Source organism: Chiloscyllium plagiosum, unplaced genomic scaffold, assembly GCF_037043375.1.
Source record: "Chiloscyllium plagiosum isolate Xiang-an unplaced genomic scaffold, Cpla_swu_hap1 HiC_scaffold_35, whole genome shotgun sequence".
Lineage (NCBI taxonomy): Eukaryota > Metazoa > Chordata > Chondrichthyes > Orectolobiformes > Hemiscylliidae > Chiloscyllium > Chiloscyllium plagiosum.
Window position 1 is genome coordinate 24,865,743 of NW_028270173.1, and position 21,086 is coordinate 24,886,828.

General features: G+C 40.5%; 1 protein-coding gene across 4 annotated transcripts; it reads left to right on the forward strand.

The window, feature by feature from the left end:
• The first annotated feature begins 802 nt into the window (after positions 1–802).
• LOC148140471 (uncharacterized) lies at positions 803–17,955 on the forward strand. 4 transcript variants are annotated; one of them, XM_087979398.1, is made up of 5 exons: positions 803–930; positions 2,200–2,574; positions 7,460–7,561; positions 8,267–8,346; positions 17,728–17,955. In XM_087979398.1, exons 1-5 carry the CDS (start codon positions 855–857, stop codon positions 17,860–17,862), a joined length of 768 nt encoding a protein of 255 aa, XP_087835524.1. In that variant the 5' UTR covers positions 803–854; the 3' UTR covers positions 17,863–17,955. The 4 variants fall into 4 exon arrangements, with proteins under 4 accessions (XP_087835524.1, XP_087835525.1, XP_087835526.1 ...); XM_087979399.1 differs by having other exon boundaries at positions 8,267–8,322; XM_087979400.1 differs by lacking the exon at positions 7,460–7,561.
• Positions 17,956–21,086: the final 3,131 nt, after the last annotated feature.

The following is a 21,086-nucleotide window of genomic DNA, read 5'->3' on the forward strand; positions in this document are numbered from 1 at the left end:
AGAGTCATATGTTGGACTCAAAACATTGACTGAGTTTCTCTCTCTGCTATCTAGGTCTGCTGTGTTTGTCCAACACGTACTGATTTCAGATATCTAAAGAAAATTGTTTGGTATGAAATGAGAATTCTAAATCTCAGGATACAAATAGTGGTGGACTTTTACACACAAAGGGTGGTTAATGTTTGGAACTTTCTTCTACAAATGGCGATGGATTCAGGATCAGTTGTTATTTTTGAATCTGAGATAGATTTGTTTTTTTACAACCTGGTATTGAGAGATATGGGCTAAAGGCAGGTAGATGGAATGAGGGCACAGATCAACCGTGATCTCATTGAATGGTAGAACAGACAAGAGGGGCTCTGTGGCCTATTCTTGTTGCTATGTTTCCATAACTTGAATACCTCTTACAGGATTTCACTTTATGTATTGCCAAAATGGGATGTCATGTAACACATTCTACCTAAGAGATGTTCAAAAAAAAAGTACATTTTCTTAAACTCAAATATTACACAATTTCCAGCACCTTATTGTGCTGTGGTGCTATTTTCTTGCAGAAGATTGGGCACCCTCATGGCAATTCTGATACCAAAACTAAAATGTGAAAATCTATTACAGCTTCAGAAAACAGGAAACACTGTCAATTATAGCTGTGAGGTTGACCACAGATTAAAGCGAATGGGACTTCTCAGTTAAAGGCTGCATTTCAAGTTGTTGTGACTAAACCTCATCAAGTCCCCTTATAAATGGTTTGAATTGTATTACTGTGGATGTGCTGATGTTTCTACATTGATGGTGCCTGAAAACTCCTTCCAATAAAACACAACTGTAAACAATTGCACAGAATCTGGAACAGAATGTCAGCAAGCAGGAATGGGATTCCCAAAATGTGTGGAGCCTGCCTTTTCGCTTTCAATCCCTTTGCTCTACTTGGTAAGTGTTGCTACAATTAATATATAAAATGTATATTTTAACAGTAATTTAGATTGAGAAAGATTTTGAGAAAGCATCTGAAGTAATGTATCAAACACTATATGTTCAGTGGAATTAATCTTTAGGAAAATATTGTCTGCATTTCTATTAGTTGCAGTTCTCGCTAAATGAGAGTTGAGTTATACAATTGTAGAGTTGTACGGCATGGAAACAGACCCTTTGGTCCAACTCGTCCATGCTGACCAGATATCCTAAATTAATCTAGTCTAATTTACCAGCATTGGATTCATATCCCTCTGAACCCTTTCTGTTCATGTACTCATCCTTTTAAATGTTGTAATTGTTACCAGCCTCCAACACTTCCTCTGGCAGCTCATTCCATACATGTACCATCCTCTGCATGAAAAGTCGCCCCATAGGTCCTTTTAATTCTTGCCCTTTCACCTTAAACTTATGCCTTCTAATGTTGGAGAAAAAAAAATCAGCTATTCATCTTATCCATGCCCTTCATGATTTTAAAAAAACCTCTGTAAGGTCACCCCTCAGCCTTTGACATTCCAGGGAAAACAGCCCCAGCCTATTCAGTTTCTCCTTGTAGCTTAAACCCTCCAACCTTGGTAACATCCTTGTACATTTTTTTCTGAGCCCTTTCAAATTTAACAACATCTTTCCTATAGAAGGGAGACCAGAATTGAATGGAATATTCCAAAAGTGGCCTAAGCAATGTTCTGTACAGCCTCAGCATAACCTCCCAACTCCTATAGTCAGTGTTCTGACCAGTGAAGGCTGGTTTGAATTTTGGCACACATTGAGAATGAAATGTGCAAATATTACTCACAGGGTAGTTAAACAATTCTGCTCTTTCTTCCCAAGACACAGAATGTGTTGAGTATTCTCCTTGTGTGACTCTGCACATAATCACAGGTTGTTGAATGAAAGCTGATTGGAATGGTTCCCACAGGCAGGAATGCTGCTGGAGTCCAGGTTTGAGGCATTCTCCCAGTTTCACTTCCCCAATGAGTGTGTGTGTATCACTGTGATGGAAGTGTTGAGGCATCCCACAAATACTACTGTAAAATTATCACAGAATGTCATAGATTATTACTGATGCTTGTACACGCCAGAAAGAGGATGTTCCAACATTGTACTGAAGGGATCATAGTGTGAAGTTAAAATGTGTCGGGTATACTAAAGATCAATATCAACCCCATCATTATTCACAGTTATTATCTAGATCTTGTAATACACAGTAATTCTCTCCACCTTTAGCTGCTGTAACACTGAGGGTGAGCCAGGACAGCGTGAATGGAACTGTTGGTGAGTCTGTGCTGTTAGCCGTTTCTTACACTGTCTCAGACCCAGGCGGTTACTTGCGGATCAGATGGACTAGAGCTGGGATCAGAATGGTGGACTACAGATGCATATCGGGTAGAGACAACAGCCTGTCTGGGCGCTGTCATTACCTGCCAGTTCCCGGTGATTACAAACATCGAGTGGTTCTTTTCCCAGAGAATGCCTCACTGCTGCTGCAGCACTTACATTTCAATGACAGCGGAATTTACGAACTGTCCGTCAGCCACTCGGAGGGAACAGAAACCGCCAAGATCACTTTAATGGTGCAGAACACCACAGAGTGTGGAATGGGTAGGTCACCTCTCCAACGCGGGGATTCGCTTCATTCGATTTTATTAAACAAAACCCCAAGAAAAAAAAAAGGTCTTTATTGGACTGGGTGTTGTACGGGAATGTGAACATGGCTCACAAAATGTTTCGCGTGTCGTGTTTCACTGTTTGTAACGGCAACGTCCATAATGAAAGTCAAACACTTAAGTTAGCATCGCCCTCGCTCCCACAGGAGCTTACAGCCAGTGATCTGTTCCAGAAGGAAATCTGCCGGACTGCCCGAGATGGTGTCAGGGTGGGTGACCAAAGAGGGAGGTTTCAGACAGCTCCCCCCACCTCCACCTCCTCCCCACTGAAGGGGGCAAGAAACACAGGGATTATGGGTTGGTTTAAGTTGGGAATTCTCAGATCCGGCCAGCGGAATACCTGACTCAGTGAAAAACTCAGGAATCCAGAAATGGGGCATCACACAGGTTTCAGAGGATGGCCGGGGGGATTACAGCAAGCAACAGAGATGGGACGGTGGAGTAATTTAAAATCATTCCATCTCCCTGGGTCAGGGAGTCCAGACTAGAGGGCATAGGTTTAGGGTGAGAGGGGAAAGATATAAAAGAGACCTCAGGGGCAACTTTTTCACACAGAGGGTGGTACATATATGGAATGAGCTGCCAGAGGATGTGGTGGAGGCTGGTACAATTACAACATTTAAGGGGCATTTGGATGGGTATATGAATAGGAAGGGTTTGGAGGGATATGGGCCTGCTGGCAGGTTGGACTAGATTGGGTTGGGATATCTGGTCAGCATGGACAGGTTGGACCGAAGGGTCTGTTTCCATGATGTACATCTCTATGACTCTATGACTCAATCCCGCTGATCTGTTCAGGAAATGTTAAGGATGGACCTTGCACCTAACAGACCCCCTCCAATCACAAAATCACACGCTTATTTCTGTACAGATCACTGAAGTTACAAGATTCATCTATTCCTATGGCCACCCCTTTAAGCTGGTTTTTAATCTATCCAGTTTAAAGTTAAGGTGAAAACAATCATTTTGGGTTCAAACTGATAAATGGTACATTCGAATTTGGTTGCACAAAGACTGAACAGGAATTTCGTGTGGGTGAGTTACATGGCGGGATTAGCCATCAGCCTGGGATGGGTTGATAGTCTAACACAGGAAGCGAGTCTCTGGAGAAAAATCAGCCCCACCGATTTATCTCCACAGCTCCCATTCACATACGAGGACGGTAAATGTCAGGGGAGTGCAACAAGCTTTAGTCACTAAAATCGCCAGTAGTTACTGAGTTAGTTCAGTCTCAAAGTGAATTGGTCACTTTCTGGGATAAACCAGCCCATGAGCATAAACCCTTCAATCCTCATCGGGAGGTGATAAGTTCCTGAGTCTCTGCCATTTAATTTCCTGTATTTTTGAAGCTAAAACAGGATGGACTCCCTTAGACACACACACACACACACACACACACAAGGGCCGACACATTCTGGTAAAATTCACGGCCTTTACCAAATCTGAGATCAGGTTTCCGGCTCTATTTTGTTGTATGTTCTGCCAGGTTATAATCATCCACTGCCTTTAAATCCAAAGGTCAAACAGCCTTCTGCAGCACACAAAGAGGCCTCTCGGCAGCAGGCCCAATCCTCCCCGGGTCTCTTTGAAATTGTATCTCATCGGACCCACCTGCCTGCTCTTTCCTGATAGCCCCACATTCTGTTTCTTGTCAACACTGAACACAATTCCCTTTAGAAAGTTATTATTGAAGATGAGGTGTCTATCCTTTGGGACAGTGCATTCCAGATCACAGCCACTCACTGCCTTAAAAACCTTCCCTCATTTTCCTCTCTGCTCCTTTGGGTTATATACCTCAATCTGTCTATTTTGTACAGTTCTATTCACTGATGCTGTTAACACAAAACCTGCCTCTATTGAACTTCCTCTTAACATTTTCTGCCAGAACATATCAGCTTTTTCCAGTTCCCCTTATAATTGAAACTTTTAGGGTTGATCTAATTTTGGAAATTCCCACTGCCCATTTTCCAAGGCCTTGCTGCCCTTTCCATAGTTTGTCCAAAATGTTCTAGCTCAGGGGCGGCACAGTGGCTCAGCGGTTAGCACTGCTGCCTCGCAGCGCCAGGGACCCAGGTTCGATTTCAGTCTCGAGCAAATGTCTGTGTAAAGTTTGCACATTCTCTCTGTGTCTGCATGAATTTCCTCCCACAGTCCAAAGCTGTGCGGGTCAGGTGAACTGGCTGTGCTAAAATTGCCCATAGTGATAGGAGCATTAGTAGGGAGTAGGTGAATGGGTCTGGGTGGGTTACTCTTCGGAAGGTCAGTGTGGACATGTTGGTCCGAAGGGCCTGTTTCCGCACTATAGGGAATCTAATCTAATTAATAAAGTGTTACAAATCTTCCATTGTTTGCAGAGTTGGTTCACTGATCAGTATACTGAGAATGTAGTTCCATCTGAAGTAAAATGGTGAGATGTAGAATCTCACTCTCCCAAGTGGGACAGAATAGCCAACTTAACATCATCAGAAAGCAGGGTGGCATAGGCAGGGTCAAATTAAATAATCAGCCACAAACTATTTAGTTCCCCACATAATAATAAGATGAGAATTCTTAACTCATATTAATAATAATTTTGTTGATAAGAACACCAGTTATGGAAATGTGAGCTATAATAATAAAAATAACAACAAAAGTTTTCAGCACAGAGAGACGGCATGCTAATGCTCTGAACTAGTGACCTGGTTCTTTTCACTGATTTAGTTCCTATAACCAACCTCCCTTTGCTCTTGCAATCTCCTCTGCCATCTTTTAGTATTGTGACAAATTGCATGAATGAATAAGTATTACATATATATGTAAGTATTCAATAACCAGACATGAATATGAACTATATAATGTGCATATGAACGTACAATGAAGTGAATGTATAATGAGAATTAAGCAGAGTATAATACATAGATGCGGTATTATGATGGAGACCAACTTAATGGAGGGAAACCCTTTCGTGCCTTGTCATTGAACTTGCCGTGGGTGAAAGTATAATGGGTCAATATTAGGGACTAGAGAAGGAATTAATTTTATCCACCTTATATTTAGCTATGCAAGTTAAAATCCTAAGGTTAGGAGCCTTCAGAATTTTAGGAAATCTACACCATCAAGAGAAAGCTATAAATTAAAACGAGGTTATTTATTTAATCTGTATTTAAGTTTAAAAACTACAGAAAGTGGAAGATATAAAGATTTCTCTTTATTAATATTGACAGAAGTGTAAATAATTAATTATAAACTTTTAATTTTAATTTTAATTTGACAGCAACAATCTAGAATATAGAAATCAGACAAAAATTGATGAAGTATATATTTCTGCCAAATCAAATCTCAGGTTAAATTAATGTAGTGAAATAATAGTTAATGGTAGTGTTTGTTCTTACTAAATTGGTAAATTGAATTAAACTTTACATGTTGCATAAATACGGAGAAGAAATCAGCATTAGCCTACGTTTAATACTTTAGGCTTATTATTTTTATTTTTCTGTGTTTCACTGTGAAAATTTAGTCTTCCCTTTTCTAGAGTATAGACAATGGAATTTATGCTATTTCCTAATACTATTGCAATGTCTTTCTGAACCTATTACAATGTCCTGGAAGTCTTTTGATCACCTTCACTTGTGATTCTGTATAGTTTGCAGAGTGAAGATGACATTGCACAGTCTTAAGAATGTGAGCAAACAACTCTATATACACTTGACATAAAATTCTAATTATGAATTCTATTCTTCTCAATACAAACACTACTGGTTGTTGTTTCACAGTTCTGCATCTTTGCTAAGCAGCATTACTGACTTTAATGATTCTTTTTTCATCTTTTCTTCTCAATACCTTTGCTTCTTTATCCTACATAAACATTTGTTTTCCAAGAAGTGTTGTAGAACAGAGAAATCGAGGGGTTCAGATACGTAATTCTTTGAAATTTGTACCACATGTAGATAAGGTGGTTAAGAGGGCATTTCACACACTTGCCTTCATTACTCAGACCTTTGAATATCGGAGTTGGGACTTCTTACTGAGGTTGTACAGTATGTTGGTGAGACCTCTTCTGCAGTATTGTGCCTAGTTCTGGATGCCCAATTATAGGAAGGGTATTGTTAAACTGGAGAGAGCTCAGAAAAGATTTACCAGGATGTTGTCAGGATTGTAGGGTTTTTAATTATAAGAAGAGACTTTTTTCACTGGAATGAAGGAGGCTGATTGGTGACATTGTAGAGGTGTATAAAATTATAAGAGGCTCAGATCAGGTGAATAGCAAAGGTATTTTCCCTAAGGTGGTGAATTCAAGATGAGGGGGCATATTTTTAAGGTGAGAGGAGAAAGATTTAAAATGGGTATGGGAGCAACTTTTTCAGATAGAGAGTGGTTAGTGTGTGGAATGAACTGCCAGAGGAAGTGATGGATGCAGGTACAGTTACAACATTTAAAACACATTTGGATAAATACATGGATAGGGAAGGTTTGGAGGGATATGGCCAAACACAGGCAGGTGGGACTAGTTTAGTTTGGGAACACAGAAGGATCTGTTTCCACACTGTGTCTAAAATCTACAGAACATTATAATCTCTGCAGAATTCGAAGCAGCCAACTTTTCAGGGCAGGTTACAAGATATATTAAGCTTAAAAGACTAAGATCATCATCGTTCTGAATAACAGTGTAAACAATTTATTTAATTCAGTCAGTGCAGAAAGCTAGAAATGAATTGAAATATTAATGTAGCTGAAGGTCACAAGAACTTCCTTCTGTTCCAAATGAATGTCTTAGAATGAAAAATGAATGTAAGCAGCGAGCTATTTCAGTGTAATGACCAAATCGTTTTCTTATTGCACAGATACAAACACGAAAGAAACATCAAGAGCTGAAGCTAAAATTCGATATGCTAGCCTTGTTGTTATTTTGATCTTCCTGTGTTTCACTGTGAAAACACAAAGAGGTAAGGGAGCATGTTGTGAGACAGTCTCAGGTACCCTGACACATGCTGACGCTGCATTTATTATTGGAGCACTGATGAAAAATGTTCATCTGTAAGTCAGGGGAACTGATGAAGGATATTTTTCCTCTGTTCCAAGCAAGTTCAGTTCAGCAATGTGGAAATAAATTGATTTTGTTTTGTTGTTCCTTGTTTGCTTTGGTAATATTGTCCACTTTGTTTCCAATCTTTTGTTGTCTTTTATCAAAACTACTGCCCAGTACAGCTGGGATGTTATCCTAACTGACAGGGGATTGAGTGAAAGAGCTGCTTTATACCTTTGTGGTGCAGTGGTAGTGTCCCTGCTTTTGAGCCAGAAGATCCGGTTCAAACCTCACCTGCTCTAGAAGTGTGTAATAGCGCCTGAACAGATTTATTAAAATAAGTACGAGAGCATAAAAAAAACAATATAAGCAAGCTGGGACATTTGCTGAATCATAATTGCCTGTGATATTGTTCATGATCATACAGAAAAGAAAATCCTAACTTATAACATAGCTAACACACACATCCACTGCAGCTGAGTGAAATTCAGTCACATAAATCACCTGTGGAAATGAAACAACTGCAGGATCATTTTATTACAGAAGTATTGATGTAAACGGTGTATTGTTTTAGCAATGATTGACCAATCCCCAGGGAAGATTAACAGAGATTTTTCTCCTTTAGGTTGTAATCGAATACAGAAACGAACAGTAAAGAAAAAGACTGCTCAGGGTGGCTGGGTAAGTGAAATATTCTGTGGAAAGGTAAGAGTATTGGTTTTTTTTCACAGAATTATTACGGTACAGAAGGAGGCTATTTGGCCAATTATGCTTCGCCAGCTCTATTATCTTGTGCAAATCACCTTTTTTCTTCCCCCATAATGCTTTACCTTTTGGGCTGTAGTTCCTGCAGTAGATTTACTTTCAATGTGCAATTGTGAAACTACATGGTGATCAATAAATCTGATTGCAAGGGGAATAACCAATTGAATGTAAGATTGCTATTGAGAACTGCTTGCATCACTCTGAGCTTAGTTTTTTAAAAATACATTTGTTTGTTTCTTCATTCATGGGATGTGAATGTGCATGCTGGGATAATTTGTTGGCTGTCCCTTCAGGAGGTGGTGCAGAGCTACCTTCTTGAAATAATGAACTCCATTTGCTTCAGGTAAATCTAGAATGTCATTACGGAGGGAGGTCCAGGATTTAGGCCAGGGACACCAGAGAAGTTGTGAGATATTTCCAAGTCAGGATGGTGATCAGTTTGGCAGGGAACATGCAGGTGGTAGTATTTCACTGTATTTACTGCTCTTATCCTTCTAGATGATAGTAGTCATGGATTTGGAAGGTTCTATCTAAGGAGCCTTCATGTATTTCTGCTGTTGCACACTGAGTATTGATGGTAGAAAGAGTGAATGTGGTGTCAATCAAGCAGCTGCTTTGTCCAGGATGGTGTCATGCTTCTTGAGTGTTGTTGGAGCTGAACGCATCCAGGCAAGCGGGGAGTATTCTATCACACTCACGACTTGTGCTATGTAGAAGGTGGTGAGTTTTGGGGATTGATGTGGTGAGTTCTATGCTGCAACATTCCAAGTCAGTTGTAGTCCTCCGAATGTTAATAGTTAGGAATACAGTGATAGTAATGCCATTGAATATCGATGGGCAAAGGTTCAATTCGAAGAAAAGTACAGCACAGGAACAGGCCCTTTGGCCCTCCAAGCCTGCACTGATCCAATCCTCTATCTTACTGGAGATGTTCATCGCCTGCCATTTGTAGGGTGTGAAGTGTTACTTGGCACCTGTCAGCTCAAACCTGGATATTGTCCGGATCTTGCTGCATTTGGACATGGACTGCGTCAGTGTCTGAGGATTTATGAACATTACTGAATGTTGTGCAATCGCAAGCAAACACAATGGAGGGTAAGTCATTGATGGAGCAGCTGAAGACAGTTGGGCCTGGGACACTGCCCTGACGAATTCTAGGAGTTCCAGTGAGAACCTGAGATGATTAAATTTCAACTGCATCTTCGTCTGTGCAAAAAATGGCACCATCCAGTGGAGTTTTTCTTTGTTTTCCATTGACTCCAGTTTGACTTCCTCAGCTGTTAAAACCCTTGAGACCTGAATATCGAGAAGAATATGTTAATACCCTGTGATTTCTGCATGACAGTACTGCAGTAGCCATCCATTACAACAGACTGGTGTCCAAACCTTTCAGTAACTGGAATAAAACAAGTCTGCATCATTGCACCATCTCTGTTTACGGACAGCAGAACCAAAATATCCTTCCAGCCTCTGATGTCAAAACACAGTTAAATTAAACCATCAAACACCCCCAAATAGTCACTCCAAAGATCTTAATTAGACTTTTGAATAATCAATCCTAGACTTCGTGAATAATTCATTTCCAGACACTGGTTTTGTATCTTAACCAAAAGACTTAACTCCTTATTAAATACACAGTAGCTTTAGCAGAGAGAAAATTAGACAGCACCATAATCTGATTAATGCCTGTGCTTAAGGCCCGGAAGAGTTGTTTTAAGCCCCCATTCACACAAAAGATTGTCAAAAAAAAGTTAAGGGATAAATGAAAGAAAATAGCAAAACTGGCCAGATTGCTTTTATAGGAGAAAGTGAGGAATGCAGAAGCTGGAGACCAGAGTTGAAAAATGTGGTGCTGGAAAAACACAGCAGGCCAGGCAGCATCCGAGGAGCAGGAGAATCGAGTTTCAGGCATAAGCCGTTCTTCAAGAATGAGGCTCATTCCTGAAGAAGGGCTTATGCCCAAAACGTCAATTCTCCTGCTCCTCGGATGCTGCCTGGCCTGCTGTGTTTTTCCAGCACCACATTTTTCAACTCAGATTTCTTTCATAATGACTTTCACAATGCATTGTCTCACAGGCATCAACGTGGACTCCATTGTTGCTTTTTGAAAAGATGATCAGGGTCACCTTCTCAGTTCACTTGAGCAATATTTCTTACTCAGCTTTCTACTCTTTAGGCTTCTGGTAGCAGAATAAGTTGGGAGATTTCAAATGTTCCAGCTATCCCAATAGCAACCAGAAACCATCTATTAGAAAACATCCTTCAAACAAAAAACAACTCCAGTACTGATTCCATCTGGACTAACTGATAAATTATTTCTAAGTCCTCACTTGCCATTAAACAACTGCTGAGGTAAAAACAATGACTGCAGATGCTGAGAAACCAGATTCTGGATCAGTGGTGCTGGAAGAGCACAGCAATTCAGGCAGCATCCGACGAGCAGCAAAATCGACGTTTTGGGCAAAAGCCTTTCATCAGGAATAAAAAAATCCGACTGAGTGCTGCATTTATCTAGGCATGGGTTTTTTTTTAGATTAGATTAGATTACTTACAGTGTGGAAACAGGCCCTTCGGCCCAACAAGTCCACACCAACCCGCCGAAGCGCAACCCACCCAAACCCATTCCCCTACATTTACCCCTGCACCGAACACTACGGGCAATTTAGCATGGCCAATTCACCTGACCTGCACATTTTTGGACTGTGGGAGGAAACCGGAGCACCCGGCGGAAACCCACGCAGACACGGGGAGAATGTGCAAACTCCACACAGTCAGTCGCCTGAGGCGGGAATTGAACCCGGGTCTCTGGCGCTGTGAGGCAGCAGTGCTAACCACTGTGCCACCGTGCCGCCCACCGTGTTTTAAAAAAATAAATCACCACATTGATATACTTGAACTGATTTTGAGAGGAGTCAGACCTATTCCACCATTTAATTCGATCGTGTTGAACTGATTGCAACCTTAACTCCACATTCCTACCTGCTTTTGATGATCCTTGATGTGAGCTGGTGAGAATGAGAGTAAGACTGCAGACAGTTGGCACAAGCTCAATGGATTGAGTTGCCAGTTTTAGTAAAAATGTGAAGTGTCCTATTCTACTTACGGAGAGCACTGCGCCATAGAGATGTACGCACAGAAACAGACCTTTCACTCCAACCTATCCATGTCGACCAGATATTCTACATTAATCTAGTCCCATTTGCCAGCACTTGGCCCATATCCCTTAAACCCTTCCTATTCATATATCCATCTAGATGCCTTTTAAATGTTGTAACTGTACCAGCCTCCTCCACCTTTAAAACAACTCATTCCATATATGCACCACAGGTCCCTTTTGAATACTTCCCCTCTCACCTTAAATGTATGCCCTGTAGTTTTGGACTCCCCCAACCCCAGGGAAAAGACCTTGGTATTCGCCCTACCCATGCCCCTCATTTTAGAAACCTCTATAAAGTCACCCCTTAGATTCTGCCTTTCCACTTTATAATTTGAGAATTGCACTTGGAGGAATTTCTAAAGCAACCACTTTAAGGCACATCCTAAACTGAGTCTTTTAAAATGTTGACTATCAAAGACTATGTGAGAAGGGAAGATTTTAATGTGTATTAACTTAGTTTTCCTTTCCTGGTGGGTGATATGGCAACTGTGAGCCATATCCAGGGCTTTTGCCCGAAACGTCGATTTTGCTGCTCGTCGGATGCTGCCTGAATTGCTGTGCTCTTCCAGCACCACTGTTCCAGAATTAAACAACTGCTATCTGTTTGGAAATAAGGCTCCTTCCAGACTTGCTGGAACCAATTCCCAAATACTGAGCTCATCAATAGACAACGTCTGCTATCTGTTTGAACGCAATGCTCCTCCCATGTGCTGCATCTGTTAGAGCTTTTCTAATGAAGGCTGTGCCTGCAATTGACCACAAAACTTGGCCTTGCAAACAAACAAAACTTGATTGGTCTGTTCTTCCCCACTAAACACAAGCTGTCCCAAGATCCATGGGTCATTTCTAGCTTACAATCCCAAATTGATAAAGGAATAAAAAATAAAAATGATTGAAAGTTAGTGAGGGACTAATACTGGTCATTGAAGTTCTTCAGAACCAACTTCTCCAACAGACCATTATTGAGTTTTGACTCAACAGAAAATCTTCAATCTCAAAAGGCTGAGATCCATGACTAAGATGATCCTTCAGCATGTTCATGATGTGTTATACCCTAACAACTGCATAACAGAGACCCACACTGCCAGCGATGCTGACTGCCCTCAAACTTATTTAGCTCTAAATACAAAAAGATGGTCTCTTACACAACACTAGCAAGACCAAGTTCTTTCACCAATCCTCCCCTCTAACTCCAGCCATTACTTTTCAAAAGCTGGGTGGGGGGGGGCTACAGAAATCGTTGGACACTGGTCTATTTCAGCTTTCTCAAAGATCGCTGTTGAGAAAGCGGCCCATCGCAGAATGGACTGTTCCAGTGCAACCTTCAATTTTATACAATGTGGCTAAAGTATCTAGCTAATTGGAGATGCAAGGTGAGAACTTTCTAATTGGCATATGGTTAATTACTTGATTTATCTTTACACAGTAGAAAGGTGCCTTTTGCAGACTGTCTCACTTGTTTGTGAAATCCTTCTGACTTTTTGTTTGTCCACAGAAAAACAGCTTGCAGTTACATTGAACTTTAAATTTTAGGATAATGCTTGTGAGCAAATATTTTCTTTGCCCTTCCTCCCAGACCATTGAATGTTTAATTATTTTGCACTTAAGTAATTACAATATATGTTCAATTGGTATTGAGTGTCAGTTCTGCCAAGTTTTAATTTTTATTTCCATTCAATATTTACTCAAAACCCCAGGGACGTTGTGAAATGTGAAGATATCAACTAATCTCAAAACATGAGAGTAACGGAGAGGAAACACAAGTGACCACTTGAAGTGACTGATTATGCTTCATGCAGAATGTGAGCATAAAAAGAGACATCCTGTTCAAACTGACCTCCGCCTCTGCAACAGGATTGTCAATAATAATCTCATCTTAAAATCCTTCCCACTCTTTCATTATAACTTGCAGTTCGGAAGAAATTTGAGTCAAACCTGGAAATAAAGATTAAAAACTGGAACCACCTTATTTTAATGGCAGCTGGGATGTACATTACATAAACCTTGAAGAGTTAACTACCTTATGCTCTGGACAGGAAGAGCTCAGACACTAAGTTGATGAGGTTTATGTAGGCCAACGACGCTAACACCTTCGTTTCCACTGGTCAGAAAGTTAGAACGCTTTATCACTTGTTAATGGCACACACAACTATTAATAACACAATTAATACTATTTCCAATCCCCTGACCTGATTTAAGTTCCCTGTAATGTTGCCTACAGTCAGTTGCTGAATGCAAGGTAATCAGAGTTGGGACAGACAGAACTAACCAGTTCTATGTTGTCACAGTATACAACTATTTAATAGTTCACACTGGGGCATTTCCAATCTGAATGTTTACACAGTCAACTTCAAGTTAAATGTTGAGTTTATAAATACAACAATAGGAAGTGTGGCCATATATAGGATTTTGATTATTTAGATTTTTAGATTTAGATTTTGATTCCCTACAGTGTGGAAACAGGCCCTTCAGCCCAACAAGTCCACACCGACCCTCTGAAGAGCAACTCACCCAGACCCATTCCCCTAACACTACATTAGGGCAATTTAGCATGGCCGATTCACCTAACCTGCACATCTTTGGACTGTGGGAGGAAACCGGAGCACCCGGAGGAAACCCATGCAGACACAGGGAGAATGTGCAAACTCTAAATTATACTTGCATCAAAAACTTCAGCACACACCAGCAGAGTTGAAGGAGGTCACACATTTCTGTATGGTGAGGTGACTGGAACCAGATGATGAGTACGACAGAGGAAAGCTCAGCTTCCATGTTGCTTGCAAGGATGACATGAAGGCCCAAGTTACTGGATGTCATTAGCTGGAGACAGAGGAAAAAGGGCAATATCTCTTTTGGACTAGCATGCACCTCGTAGCATAGCAACAGAAGCCGATGCTGTAAGCAACCCACAATTACAATGGTTGGCTTCACGTATAGTATGTGAGGCAGAACCTGACTTTTAAGGATTGGCCTAGAACAAAGAACAAAGAAAATTTACAGCCCAAGAACAGGCCCTTCGGCCCTCCAACCCTGAGCCAATCCAAATCTACTGTCTAAATCTGTCGCCCAATTCCGAAGCATCTGTATCTGTCTGCTCCCCACCTACTCATGCATCTGTCCAGGTGCACCTTAAATGAATTTACTGTGCCTGCCTCTTCCACCTCTTCTGGCAACACATTCCAGGCACCTACCACCCTCTGTGTAAAGTACTTGCCACGTGTATCTCCTTAAACTTTTCACTGCTCACCTTGAAAGCGTGACCTCTCGTTATTGCTCACCCTGGAAAAAGCTTATCTCTATCTGCCCTGTCTATACCCTTCATGATTGTGTAGCCCTCAATCAGGTCCCCCCTCAATCTCCTTTTTTCTAATGAAAACAATCCTAACCTACTCAACCTCTCTTCATAGCTAGCACCTTCCATACAAGGCAACATCCTTGTAAACCTTTTCTGTACCCTCTCCAAAGCATCCACATCCTTTTGCTAATGTGGTGACCAGAACTGTACACAGTATTCAGAGTGTAGCTGAACCAATGCTTTGTACGATTTTAACGTGACCTGCTAGCTCTTAACCTGGCCTGTTCAACCATCGGCAAAAGTGCCCGACATGAAGACATCTCATCTGGAATGGATTGGTTGTTGTGTGTCCATTGCTGTTCACAGGCAGAAAGATGCCAATCAAAAAAAAAGAAGATTTGTAGCTCAGATTGATGTTCAGATTGTAAGTTTGCTTGCTGAGCTGGAAGGTTTGTTTGCAGACATTTCGTCACCATGCTAGGTAACATCATCAGTGAGCCTCCGGATGAAGTACTGGTGTTCTGTCCTGCTTTCTATTTATGTGACTTGGTCTGTTAATGTGGGTGGTATAATTTCTGTTTCTGTTTCTCAGAGGTTGGTAAATGGTAAACCCACAAAATGAATGTCATTTACAAAATACCCTGCAACGACTGTATCAAACACTACATTGGGGGTAGGCAGAAAACTAGCCACTGGGATACAGGAACACCAACTAGCCACCAAAAGACATGGTCCACTATCACTATTATCCTTAACACAGACGAAGAGGGACACCACTTCGACTAGGACACACATCCATCCTGGGAGAGGCTAAACAGAGACACGCACGGGAATTCCTGGAGGCCTGGCATTCAAACCAGAACTCCATTTACCAACCTCTGAGAAAAAGAACCAGAGGCTCTACCTATAATGTTCCAGATATCCTTAGATTTGAAATTGCATCAGGGCTCTTGAGAAAGACCATTGTATTATTTCTATCCAGGAATGGAGAAAATAATTTACTGGGTAATTATGGAAATTTCATCTAATTTTAGATTGAATTAAGAAATATGTAAAAGGAAAATCATAGAATCCCAACAGTGTGGTAAGAGTCTGCACTGAACCTACAAAAAGCATCCTGCCCAAGTATAGCCCTATAACCCACATTTACCATAGTTAATCCACCTAGCCTCTACCCTAGTCACTACAGACAACTTAGCATGGCCAATCCACTTAATGTGTACAGCTTCGGTCGAAAACCAGAGCACACAAAAGAAACCCACACAGACATAGGGAGAACATGCAAACTCCAGTTTATGGCCGGCACAGTGGCTCAGTGGTTAGCACTGCTGCCTCACAGCGCCAGGGACCCGAGTTTGATCTCAGCCTCAGGTGACTGCCTGTGTGGAGTTTGCACATTCTCCCCGTGTCTGCGTGGGTTTCCTCCGGGTGCTCCGGCTTCCTCCCACAATCCAAAGGATGTGCTGGTCAGGTGGATTGGCCATGCTAAATTACCCATAGTGTTAGGTGCATTAATCAGGGGTAAATTAGGGAAATAAGTCTGGGTGGGTTACTCTTTGGAGGGTCGGTGTGGACTTGTTGGGCCAAAGGGCCTGTTTCCACAATGTAGGGAATCTAATCTCATCCAGTCAAACAAGGCTGGAATCAGACCTGGGTTTCTGATGCTGTTAGGCAGCACTGCTAATCCCTGAACTAACTTGCCTCCCAATGCTCAAGTTAATCAAAGACGGATCGAAGTGACTACCTATTATATAACCCATCCTATATTCTACACGCTCTGCTTCAGCTCAGCTGAATATTGAGTAGGGCATGCTTTTGACAAAAGAAGATTAATTTGAACTTGACAAGTTTCTTTGGAACTTAGTTTGAGCTTTCATTTTGCTTGGCAATAATACTCAACGTTAAAGACACGCTAGAACTTTCTGGTGGTAACACGCTGTCTAATTCCTTATGCCTTTACTCATGATGGAAATGAACCGTTTTAAAATGATCAGACTGTGGTTATTTCACACAATAAAACAACAAAGGGCAAGCATTAACCTGCCTGTTTTCACAATGCAATTGCTAACAAAAAAAAAATCACGTTACCGTATTCTCCAACATGTTTACTTGGGAAGTAAAGTATGAATCACAAGTGAATCTTTGAACTTCATCATATTCTGCATTGCTTACAGCAACTGAAATTCTACTATTTCATGTATTAAAATTGAGCGAACAAAAGATTGGTTATATTTATCATTGCCTGCTGGTATGAGGCAAACTGTACCTTTGGTCAAAGATGTTAAAAGGGAAATATTGAATTAGCTGCACCTTTTACAGCTCATCATACCTGACTTTAATCTCCATTAAAATTAAAACTTTAAAGTGACTCGTTCCACACTTCCACCCAATACTTCAACACACCTCTGTACACCTCATCATGACCCTAGTCATTGGCAGTTTACCAATAGAAACTCTTAATGTAGATCTTAAACCAAAAAACCTTGAAAGAAAAATCATAAAACTGACCAAATTTTTAAAAAGGCTGTGTGAAAAACAGGCTAATTGTGAATGTGCAGACCATGTTTCTATAATGTGAGTCATAAAATCTGACGCACCAGATTCACACTAGGGAAATATAGGAGCAAAATTGGGATGTTTCTCATGATTATTCAGAATTAAGTACAGCTAATAGATTGTTAGATAAAAATAATTACATAAATACATTGCTTCTTTCAAAACCAAGTGAAAATTACAAGATTTAATGTCAGAGATGTTTCTGTTAATAGTTCATCTCCTGTCCCACTTACGGTTATTCAGTCTATTTTATGTGACCTATCTAAGGAATTGCTCATGAATTTATGACTTTGTTTCTGTTCCTTGGCTTCAGAATTCATTATCGAGCAACTCTGCTGTGACATTCAGTGAGATGAAGTTGTATAAATCTACAGGAGCAACGGAAAGGAAGATGTATGCCACTGATGAGAATATAGAACATGCTCGAATTCAAATATTGAGGACCTGATCATAACATAAAGATTCGACTGTTTATATTTTTCCACTCTGTGATAATTATTATACTAACATTATGTATAAGTATAAAAATTACTATATTGGCTCCAAGCATCAACTTTAACTGATTGTCCAGTAGTAACTATAGAACCTAATTCTTTCTGATATCTGCTTGAATTTGGTAGCCATTATTAATTAATAGAACACTTAAGATTTCTTCACCTTCGAGAGAACTGTAGCACAGTATGGTTAGATGGGAGAAGACTAGATTTTACAAGATATGAAATTGTTTTTTGAACATTGTGAAAGACTGTAGGACTGTGGTAGCAAGTTTCAATTTGCTGCCTGAGGATTTAGTAACTAAATTGTGTTGAAACTATGAGATATATTGATATGTATTTCAATATTAATTTACTACAAGTCTGGGTTCTTGGAATTCAAAGCCAAGCGTACGGGTTTGTCTGTGTGTTTGGAGTTAACAATTAGCTTTAAAGAAAATACAATACCCATAATCCTCAGTGGGATTTCTAGCATTTCTAGCAAGCAACCTCCAGGGTTAAGGAAGAGAACTTTACATTCTCACATATGATGGGTTATCAACTTATCTCACAAGGAAGGGATAAAGAGAAATGGAAGGGCCAAATTCTGATGAAGAGAGTTGCTGATTCATAGAATGCATTGCTAAAGGGAGTAATGTAGCAGAGAATGCCGAAATTTTCAGTCGATGCAGAGTTATGGGATTGCATGGGTCATTGTGAATAATTCCTTCCATAAAGGAGGTCAGTTTGAAATTTTAGAATTGTGAAAAATAAAAGGTCATCATGTCGATGGCAGCATATTAGCATGCATAGAAGAGTGGCTGGCTAAAAGCGTCTTTTTCAAGGTGACAAGGTATATGAAACTGAGTTTCACAGCGATTTGTACCAGGACCTCAATTGTCGATAATTTACATAAATAACATCAGTCAGGGATGGAGGATGCCACATTTGCTGATGGCCCAAAAATAGATCAGAAAATTTAAGTTGTGAAGAGGACACCAAGAGTTTACAAACAGATATAAAAAGCTTGAGTGAGTGGGGAAGAATATGGCAAATGGAACATAATGTGCAAAAATGCAAAGTTGCCCATTTAGGCAGTAAGACCATAGGATGTAGGAGCAAAAGTAGGTTTTCAGTCCATCAGGTTGCTCTGCCATTCAATGAGATCATTCACAGCTGATCTGATAATCCTCAACTCCACTTTCCTGCTTTTCCACAAAACCCTTGATAAAAATCTGTCTATCTCAGCGTTAAAATAATTAATGACCCAAACTCTGCAGCCTTCTGTGGTAAAGAATTTCACAGATTCACTACTGTCTGACAGAAGAAAAATCCCACACACACCAAACTTTGAGGCGTGCGTTTAACTCCTTGAATTTATTTATCATAGGCCAGTTTTCTTGTGGTTCAGATATTAATGCTGCAGTTATTACCTTAAGGGATCTCCTTTCTAATTTAGCCCTTAACTGTTCAAAAGTTTTCAGTAGAACCATCGAGTCCTACAGATATAATTAATAGTGTCGGCACTGCCCATGGCTGAAAACAGCACAAAATAGACAAAGGGTTGTTCACAGTTGAAAGCAGCACAAAATGGCCGAATGACTGCCCATGGCTGAAGGCAGCACAAAATGGCCGAAAGTAGTTTTCAGCTGCTTGAGAATAGTTTGCTTGGTATAGATTGTACTGAAGTAAGTCTTAAATTAGAACAATAGTAGCTCTGTAGGAAGAACATGTCCAAGGACACAAGATTAAAATAGTCCAAGATTAAAATGTTCAGACAATCATAGTTATAAATTTTGGCATATTACCTTACAAACAAAAACCCAATCAGCACTAAAGAGATTCAATGAAAATTCCTATGGACAAGACAGCTTAGGCAGTAAGGGAGACCACTTGCAGGGAGGATTGAATTACAGAAGTCAGCAATATTGGAATGTGGTTAAATACAGCTTGCATTGTGAAACCACCAAGGATAGAGAGAAGGGTGTCTGGTAAATATCGTGTTTATAATTAATTAATAATATGATTGGTCTGTAATTGCTAAAGGTGGGCTGAAAACAAGTGTATAAAAATGTCTGTCTTTCCTTCGTTCATTGAAAAAACTTCTGACCCCCAGAGGTTTCTTCCCACTGGTGTAATTTCAATAGCTCTTTGATGCTGCAAGTGGATTCCAGGTGTTGAGTGATTTATTTAGTCTTTCCGTTCCAAAAAGCACCAATTTGGCTGATGAGGTGATCATGAAACCATGAAAGATTGCCAAATTTGGAAGCAGAAAGCAATCTAAGCTTCCTTGTACTTGGACTACAGGATGTTAATGTGCAAGTCCAGCAGGAATTTAGGAAAGCTGGTAGAAAGTTATCCTTTATCTCAAATGAACTTGAGTAAAGTGCAAAGGTTCTGCTTCAGTCGTACTGGAGAACTATGCACAGTCAGGGTCACCTTACTTACGGTAAATGCATTGGAGGCAGTTCCGGAAAGTTTTACTCAACTCACACCTGGACTGGGTTTATGACGAAAGGTTGGATAAGTTGGGCTTATGCCCATTGCAGTTTAGAAAGGTAAGAGTTGACTTGATTGAAACATAAAATACCCTGAAGAGTCTTCAAAGTACAAAAGTGGATAGGATTTTTCTTCTCATGGGAGAATTTAGAACTGGGGTCAATGTTTAAAAATGAGGAATGACCCACTTTGTACAAAAATTAGACTACAAAGAACTTCTCGCTGAATGTCATGAGTGATTGGTGCTCTCTCCCTGAAGAGGTGGTGAAAGCAGAACCCTTGGGAATTCTTAAGCAGAGACAGATAGATTAAGCAAGGGATTGTTCTAGTTAACAGACGAAGGTGGTAGTGTAGATTTCAGTTGCCCTCTGATTAGCCGTGATCTTGTTAAATGATGGAGCACACTCAACAGGCTGAATGGCCTATCTTTCATTGTACTTCGCATGTTCATATTGTTATCAGTCCAGCTGATGTGATTCCTGATGAAGGACTCCTGCCCGAAACGTCGATGTTCCTGCTCCTCGGATGCTGCCTGACCTGCTGTGCTTTTCCAGCACCACTCTAATCTTGATATTATTATGCGACAAATCAGATCCCAAATTGAATTCTGGCTCAATAGGTTATTCTCCAACCATATTGTTTCAAAATTGTTCATGTACCTGGAACAAAAAATGTCATAGTGCTTGCATTATTGAGAGCA

Coding starts and splice junctions, on each gene's coding strand:
- LOC148140471 (XM_087979398.1), top strand. CDS start 855: ATGTCAGCAAGCAGGAATGGGATTCCCAAAATGTGTGGAGCCTGCCTT. Junction 931..2,199: donor CAATCCCTTTGCTCTACTTG/GTAAGTGTTGCT, acceptor CTCCACCTTTAG/CTGCTGTAACACTGAGGGTG. Junction 2,575..7,459: donor CACCACAGAGTGTGGAATGG/GTAGGTCACCTC, acceptor CTTATTGCACAG/ATACAAACACGAAAGAAACA.